Here is a 9,176-nt window from a genome sequence, read left to right as displayed (position 1 = left end):
AGACCATAAGCCACTCGTCATGATAGTACAGAAGCCACTGACTAGTGCACCTAGACTATAACGCATGATGATCAAGTTGCAAGGATACCAGATGCAAATAGATTACATACCAAGGCGGGAAATGACTCTAGCTGATACTATGAACCATCTATCAAGCAACGAAAACACTGATGCGATTGACATAGATGTTCAAGTCGACTTGAGATTCAGTAGTGAGTGTCTGAATGAGATAAGATTGGAAATGAAATAAATCCTGATCAACTTGATCATTTACTAGAAATCATAACAGGATGAACAAATTCAATTATGCAGATACTCCCAGTAATACGGTCATACAGGGCACACAGAGATGAACTATCCATCATGAAAGGATCAAGGATTATTATTTCTGAAACCCAAGACATTAGACCAGCTACCTTATAGCCATCAAGGTGTTGAAAAAACACACTTTCAAGCCAGAGATCCTATACACTGTAAGAAGATTAATGCTGACATAAAAAAAAAACATGATCAAGAATTTTTTAATATGCCAGGAAAACTTTTCAGCACAATCAAAAGAGATTTTGTAGCGACATCCTCAACAGAGCATAGGAAGTTGTCGGCACTAATTTGATTCATAGAATACCTAATAACTGCTGATTACTACAGGAAATTTCCAATTATACAAAAATGACTGATCTGGTTACAAGTACTATGGTCATCTCAGCAATGAAACACATTTTCTCTAAATATGGTATTTCCACCAGAGTTGTTGGTGGCAATGGACCACGATATTCCAATGAAGCATTCAAAGAATTTGTTCAACAATGGCAATTCGATCACATAACATCATTTCCAAAGTTTCCAAGATTGAATCGTTTTATTGAACAACAAATTTCAAAAGAACTAAGACAAGGCAAGCAGGAAACTATCCTACCTTAGCAATGCTATGCCTATGAACGAATTAACCAGAAACTTCCAAGCCTAGATGAACTTTTAAATAATTGCGTCATGGGATCGGACATAATTGCAAAAATTCCAAATCCAAGATTTTCCAACCTACATCATATCTATGAACAACTTGAACATAGACAGGACATGCAGAAAATGTATCATGACAAAACAGCTAACGATTTACCAGCACTCGTCACTGAACAACGTGCACGTACAGTAGACAACCAAATGGGGAAAAGGAAATCAGCAACGGTTCTGAGTAAATGTGCAGAACCAAGATCGTACATTCTTCAACTATCAGATGGATCTTTAAAAAAGACAAAAGAAAGTCTGAACAAGATCAGATGGAACATCGACTCATAATCAAGTTCATTTCAATGATGAAATCACCTCATTACAAACACTAACACAAACAATGTCTCACACTAATTAACCCTAAAGCAATCAATATATAACACAAGAAGTTGGCCATGAAATACATAAGCCAAAAAATATATAAACAAATGTACTACTGTACATGACAATTACCTGAACAATATTTTCTTTTCTGGTAGCTGTACTAGTTTTTAAGACAGTTCATTTATAACTTTGTTGTATGAACGAAACATTAACATTTCGGTAACTTTGTAATCGATTTATTTATCTTTTTATTGTGATCGTAAGATAGAGTAGGGATTTTGCCTTTTCACTTGCAACTTATTGAACATCAAGTCGGTTGTGCCTTTAAAAGAAATTCAAAATATGACATCAAATAATATTGCAAAACAGAACGACGCCATTTTTAACAATAGGCTACAAAACAAAGAAGTCAATAAAACAAATAATATATACAACAAATGTTATGACAGGCAAAGTAAGTTACTCTTCTATCTGTCTATCTATCTATCTATTTATCTAGTTGAGTTTTTGTATTTTGACTTATTTTAAAGCTTTTTTTTTTTTTTGCTTTTCTTATTTGAAAACAAAAGAACGAGAAAAATGGCAGTTTCATTAGAGCTATATCGAGCCTCGATATTCCTGCGAAAAGTAAACAAAATATTTGTAGAACATTACATTTTCGCACGATTGGTGACATTTATTGGATGTTTTTCTACCGGTATTTTGTATAATTGTCAGTTTTTTAACAATTATTGAGACATAACATGACTGCAATGATGACACCATTTTCTTCCATCTTAACTTAACAGCATTGACACTATTTTTGTTTTCAATTAAAAATAAAAGAAAAACATTTTAAAATAAGTTAAAACAAAAAAATTATCCAGGTAGGTAGTAGAGCAACTTTTCTTGTATTTGGTAACAGTTATTTGTTGTATATTTATTTTTCCCCCTTTTTTTTTTTTAGTTTTATTTTGTTATCAAGTGTTAAAAATGTTTTAGAATTATTTGTTGTGTGATAATCAAAATAATCACTGAAGGTATTGTGTAATAATAACAATAGGTCGTGTGTAATATTAACAAGAACAAATAATAATTATTTAATAAAACCTTTTTTAAGAAAAATAATATACAGATTGATTTACCTGGCAACTGATCTCGCATACACATAAAACAGAATAATAAAAAGATGGTGCTTTTGATATTTGAAATTGAATTAACTTGAAATATGCAGTTCGTATGAGAAATAAGCCAACTTTCACATTTATTCATTTAGATGAGATAAAAAAAAAGGATGAACAGTGATTGTCACTTTTGGTATTTATTCAGATTAGCACTTATGGCAATAAACAAAAATGAAGAACTTTTATTGTGTACCTACTTGTCATGGAATGAAGATGGCATATTCCAAAAATCAAGTAGTTTTTTGTTTGTTCGTTTTTGTTTTTACGAAAAGCAAATGTGTCGTTTTGTGACAGACGAGGTCATGTTTTACCAGAGAAAATAATAAGGGGAGGTAATCAGTGATTGTTTTGATAGTTTCCACCCGCATTAAGGTTGTCTGTCCGTGTCTACCGATTCGTTGCACTCTTCTTTCACTCTCATCAAAACAGTAAAATTAGATTTTCTTGAATTAAAAAAAAAATACTTGATCAAATTACGCGATCTTCGTCCCGTGACATATTTTCTGTAATAAGTGCCAATTTGAATAAGCACCTCACTTTTATTATACTTTTTATTATACCGACTTCTGTTTCTTTGCAAGGTATGAGATTAGCAGACATACAATCCATATGACGTTTCCGTATATTATATACCTTCTTTGTATATACCAAAAAATAAAGTATGAGGAATTATTCTTGAATAGAAAATATCATTGGAATGCCGACATCTGCAAGTTCTGTTTTGATAAGATCATCCATTCTCTCACTTTGGGAAACGGTCAACCATTCTTTCCATGTAGCTACTTTGCCTGGAAATAAAAAAAAAATAAAAGGAATATTAAAACCACTTATTCATTATACTAAAAATGATTTTTATTATTATTATTATTATTATTATTATTATTATTATTATTATTATGTCAATGCTTAAGAAGACACTCGAGTATACGGGCTAAGATTTTTGTTGTTTTTGTTTTTACTAATCGAGACCTGTGGATTACTCAGGTGATCGCAATTATCGATGAGCGTCACCACGCAAGGATTGGAAACATTCGGAAGAATAGGCACAAGATTTCTTGAGAGAAATTGTTTATCTAAGGAAACGTATTTGTTTACATTATACTTGAAGACATGTTCGGCTGACTTTTACGTTCTCTTTATTTGTTCTGTTTTATATAGGAGTGACTGCGCACCCTTTTGGGAATGTGTTGAATTAATTTTAACACACGCGTGATTGGAATAGTTTTTCTATTTCCGGTGTTGGTTTACTTTACTTTTTTACTTAATTCTTTCAACGTTACCATTTTGACTGGAAATTTAAAAAAAAAAATAGAAATAATACAACTACTAACTCAATATTATATTGCTGGGGGATTTTTTTTCTTCATCTTATTAAGGTGTCGACACTTATCAAGGCCTGAGAGCCACTTGAGGATAAGGATTAAAGAGATCGTTGATTAGTTGATGAAGATTGGAAACAACAGGAGGAATGGACATTATTAACCCTTTGCCTCAGAACGAAGTGAACAATTGCGGCATTCTTGGATCTAATCAACGCATTTGGAACCATTCCTCACTCGGCCCGGCAGCAGAAACTATCCTCATTTGGAGTCCGACGCAGGCTCTTTTCTTGGATCTGCAACTATTTGTCTGATTGGCTGCCGAGAACTTTAGTCACTGGCTGCTTATTGTTTCAGCCGGGGTGCCGCAGGAAAGTGTTATTTTTGCTCTTCATCAACAACCTGCTGACATAATTGGGCAGTGCAGCAACATCTCGTTGTAATTGCCACCATTTGATTGTGTTGCCAAGCTCTTTTATACTGATGACACACAAATTTCTGTGTTACAGCCAGACCCTTACATAGCAATTGTATGCCTGCAGTTGCAGTTTATATATATATATAATGTTTGTGGCAATGTTAACAAAAATCGCACGGAAGATGGCGGAACGGATGTAAAGAATGGAACAGAACGCAAATTTTAGCGAAACAAAATTAGTGGGTCGACTGTAAAGCCTAGCAAAAAAAAAAAAAAAAAAAAACAACAACTCGGTTGCTTATAACAACTAATAATAAGCGTGTTTTAATTTTTAACTACTCTGTATTTGTTATGAATATATTAATAATGAAATTAAATGAAATAACTAAGAAATGTTTTTGTCTTTTTTTTCAACTAGACTGTAGTTGTATATAACATTTTAATAAACAAGATACCGTAAAAAATATAATTTCATCGTCCTTTTTCTGCATAATTACAAAATCAAAAAATGAAATGAAAAATAAAACAAAAACAATGAAATGAAGTAACTAAAAATATAATGCAACTTTCCAGAATAGCAAACAAAGCAATTTTAATGTCTTTTTTTAAGAATAAAAGTAGTATTAAAAAATGCTAGGCTCTACAGTCGACTCGCTAATTTTGTTTCCCTAAAATTGGCGTTCCGTTCCATTTTTGTTTACATCCGTTCGCGGCCGCCATATTGCGTACGACCTTTGTTAACGTTACCTATGCTTGTATACACACACACACACACACACACACATATAGTACTTGAACAAACACTATTCAAGGATAAGGTTAAGTGTTAGATAGATGGCGAAACAAAAATCAGTCGTGGTGGAACTTAGATAGGACCAGGCTATATATGTGGGCAACTCAATATGAATTTATCTAGATTAGACTTGAAGACGACCAGATTATAGTCAGCTGGGGAGCAGATAAATGGTATTGTTTCACAGGCGAATATTCCTAGGGAAGAAACTCTGAGAGTTTGTGCATTTTCCAGCGTAGCAAAGAAAACGATAAATTGGTCTAGAAACAAATATATAACAAAAAAATGTTACCAAAGGCAAGATAAATTCTGCAAGATAAGTTCTACCTAGTAAAAGAATACATTTAATTTTACAAAGAAAACAATTTGAACTTTCGCATTACATTATAATAAAAGTTTAAACATGAAACAAAAATGGCAATGTTAACAAAGGCCATACGCAAGATGGCGGCCGCGAACGGATGTAAAAAAATGGAATGAAACGCAAACTTTAGCGAAACGAAATTAGCGAGTCCACTGTACAACCTAGCAAGAAAAAAAAACAACTCGACTGCTGATAACAACTAATAATAAGCCTGTTCTAATTTTAACTACTCTGTACTTGTGATGAATATGTTAATAATGAAAATAAAAATAGTGCAAAAAAAATGTAAATAAATTAAAACACAAAATACTTATCTGGTTAAATGAAAAAAGTAACTTAGCTTGCCTTTGATAACATTTGTTTTTTTGTTTATTATTTCACCCATATTTTTTGCATTGTTTTTTATTCTGAAAGATTACCAAAAAATTAACGTGAAGGTATTGTGTGATTATTAAAAGAAACTATTTTATTTATTCAATAACTTTATTTTTTATATTTGAGAATTAAAATGTTATTAAAACTACAGTCTAGTTGAAACAATTATTTCATTTCATTATTAACATATTCATAACAAGTACAGAGTAGTTAAAATTGAATTAATTAAATGGGTTTGTTTTACAATGCACAACTACGAAAAAGTGGTCAAAAACAAATATATAATAAATAAATGTTGTCAAAGGCAAGATAAGTCACTCTTCTACCTTTCTGAATAAGTGATTTTACTCACTTTAAAATGTTTATTTCGCCCAACAACTACGGTATCAATAGGCACTACCATTTTTATGTGAACTTTTTCCAAAATGTACACATGATCTGGTGACGTGATCAATTGATGTGCTTGATGCGAGCCACGGCGAACGATTTTTTAAAACTATTATTTACTACTGTAATTTAATTTGATAGGAATTTATTTTTCATGCAAATAGTTTACTTAGAGATTAAATTATCGAAATGTAAAAAAAGATTCACTATTATCGTTAGAAATAATTGAGTAAAATCTGTTTTTTTTTTTCAGTGGGCGTAGAAAACATAACACAAAAATAAAATGTTACGTGACTTTTTTTACATCTACGGAAGAGCAAAAGTGACAATAAAATAGTTTGTTAGTTCACTTGTTTATTTAAGTTTTCGATACTTTGGAACGATTTAAATTATTTATATGAAATACTATTTCCCCGCCCCCTAAATGCTATTTGGGAATAATTTTCCCTTTTACCAGTTTGGTGGGTGCCTCCGACCATTTCATTACTACTAAAATTAAAAACAAACGTTAACGAAAGTTGAGTTTTTAAAGTATCTAAAATTGAACAAAAAAAGTTTAAAATTAAACGTAAAACACAAGAAAAACGTTTATAAGAATAATTTAGCAACTTACTTTTAATAGATAATTTGGTTACTTTTTAGTAAACACTAACAGAATAATCAAGTTAAGCTGTGAAGTTTTAGAACGGCGAACGCAACTGCGGAAGTGAATGTTTTTAATCAACCAGTTCATTTTTGTTCAATCTATGCTTCCGTATTTTATTTCATAAAACAAGACATACAAGAATATCGCAGTGCATGTACAAAAACTGGGTTTTAATGCAATATTAATTTTGAATCAGTTTTAATCTGGCCATAAAATAGGTGGCAAGAGTCATGTTTATATTATAACTTTATATTTAAAAAAAAATTACACACAATTAATTTAAAAAATCTATGTTGTAGCAGACATTTTGAAATAATGGAATTTTAATCGTTTTAATCTTTTAAAAATCAGTTAATTTTTAAGAAGTTACTTTTTCTGGGCAATTCAACTGATTATAGTACATATTAATTAGAAAAAACGCTATTAAAAAAAAAACAATATTAAGTTTATATCAATTTTTTAATTGTAATTTTAAGGTAAATTTTTGTTCAATACGTGTATTTGAACTTTTAAAAAATAAATATATTTTACTTATTTGAACTCTTATGCTTCATAATAAATAGAAATTTCGATAGATTTAAATATATTTTGTTCGAATTTCGAAAAAAATAAATAGGGGGGGGGGAACACGCACTGAAAAAATATTTCCCCTCGTATATTTTACGGAAACTGCATTTTATATGTCATTTCATTCTAAAATGGATAAGTATCGGAAATTTCACGAAAATCTGACCGTTAGTTGATTTTTGCTAGATTTATTAAACACGGGTATGTTTTCACATTAGGAATGTCTACTACATGGGAACGTTATTTTAAAGCGCCAATTATGTAAACACGATTTTTGTCTCGCAATTTCAATATTTCCGTTCGATGAAAAACCTTTTTTTAATTATTACTGGTTTATTTTGCCCTTTTTCTTTTAAATGGTACAAAAGTTATATTGATAATATTCATTTATAATAAAGTTACGTCGTGTTACATATAGGGTGGGGTAATTCTGTGGTGAATTTTGGCAGTCCCTAGGTATCCCCTACCCATTCAGAGCCTAAAAGATTTACATCAAGTACTTGTGCTATTTCATCGTAGTAAAATCACAAAAGTGATTGGGTTGGAGTATAATTCCAAGTAAGATCTTACCTTTACGATAGAATGAAAAATTTGGTTTCCAGAATTCATCTTGTTTAAAATTATACATTGTCGCATTTTTTGTTTTCTTCATGTTGTCAAAAGTGCACAATTCTGCAATGTCAGAGGCCAGCTGAGGAGTCGGGGGTCTACCCAAAAACTCTCCGATTTTATGCACTGTTTTCTGCAAATTCTAAAAAAAAAAAAAACGTAAATAAATAAAATAACCAAACGCAGACATATGGAAATTCATGCCTCTCTGACAATCTCCGTAAAACTTTATGCGTTGCCCGGTAGAAAAAAAAATGGCACAAAACCAGAACATATTCGTTGTAGAACTCAACTTCCTCCAAAAAAAAAAAAAAAAAAAAAAAAAAAAAACGAAACTATAATTATGTTGGGCATTATCGTAGACTGACATTTATTTTGTTTTCTGAAGTGGTAATTGAGCTCATTATTAATAGAAAGCAATGTTCAGAAGCACATTAACTAACATTGCACAATCCGATTTTAACATAAAACAAATAGCTTTTTGCTTATAGTTTTCCTCTACTTACGTCCACTTATTTTCCTTAAATATATTGAGGCAAACGTTAAAGGTTGTACGGCACAATCACGTTGACACACCAGCTCTCGCCAGATCACCGAAGTTAAGCAACGTTGCGCCTGGCCAGTACCAGATGGGCGACTATTTGGGTAGGCTAGGCGCTGTATGTACTTACTGGGAAGGTTGGGCGTGGGACCAGCACCCTCACCCTGTAAAAAGAACTCTTTGCTACAAAAACATCTATAAAAGTTGTAGATGGCCCATGCCCCTCCAGGGGCTCAAGGGTTATGGATGGATGGATGGATGGATGGAAACGTTAAAGGTCGTGGTCAGATTAGAATTCAAGAAAAAAATTTGTAGGCATTCAAACTGGCTTTATGTTGTTGGTTTTGCTCAATATTAATAAACTAGCAAGATCCGTGCATCGGCGTTGCCCGGGGGAAAGATGGCACAAAGCCAGAACAGATTCGCTGAAAGAACTTCACCCGCTGAAAAACAAACGAAATTATAATTGTGCAGTGCATTATCGTAGACTGAGGCAATATTACTTTGTTTTCTGAAATGGTAATTGAGGTCCCCACCAATAGAAAGCAATGTTAAAAAGCATGTTAACTGACGTATGATAAAATGTGCTTCCACCCGCTCTAATGGAAAACAAAAATGTTTACAGAAGAAATATTTGAAACAATAAACCGAAATGTAAAAAT

At 31.9% G+C, this 9,176-nt stretch overlaps 1 protein-coding gene across 2 annotated transcripts in view; it reads right to left on the bottom strand.

Annotated features, from left to right (window-relative positions):
• Positions 1-1,831: 1,831 nt before the first annotated feature.
• LOC145292192 (sulfotransferase 6B1-like) overlaps positions 1,832-9,176 on the bottom strand; it is a 58,228-nt gene continuing 50,883 nt past the window's right edge. The window contains exons 4-5 of one of the 2 annotated variants that reach the window (XM_080138496.1): positions 7,935-8,115; positions 1,832-3,283 (exon numbers count right to left, since the gene is read on the bottom strand). In XM_080138496.1, coding sequence (XP_079994622.1) covers positions 3,165-3,283; positions 7,935-8,115 — 300 coding nt within the window. In that variant the 3' untranslated portion in view covers positions 1,832-3,164. The remainder of the gene's footprint in view (positions 3,284-7,934; positions 8,116-9,176) is intronic. The other variant, XM_080138497.1, reaches the window with a different exon arrangement.

The sequence above is a fragment of the Euprymna scolopes genome, chromosome 13 (genome assembly GCF_053919585.1).
Source record: "Euprymna scolopes isolate OS-2025 chromosome 13, ASM5391958v1, whole genome shotgun sequence".
NCBI classification, from domain to species: domain Eukaryota; kingdom Metazoa; phylum Mollusca; class Cephalopoda; order Sepiida; family Sepiolidae; genus Euprymna; species Euprymna scolopes.
This window is presented reverse-complemented; position numbering and strand designations above follow the sequence as displayed.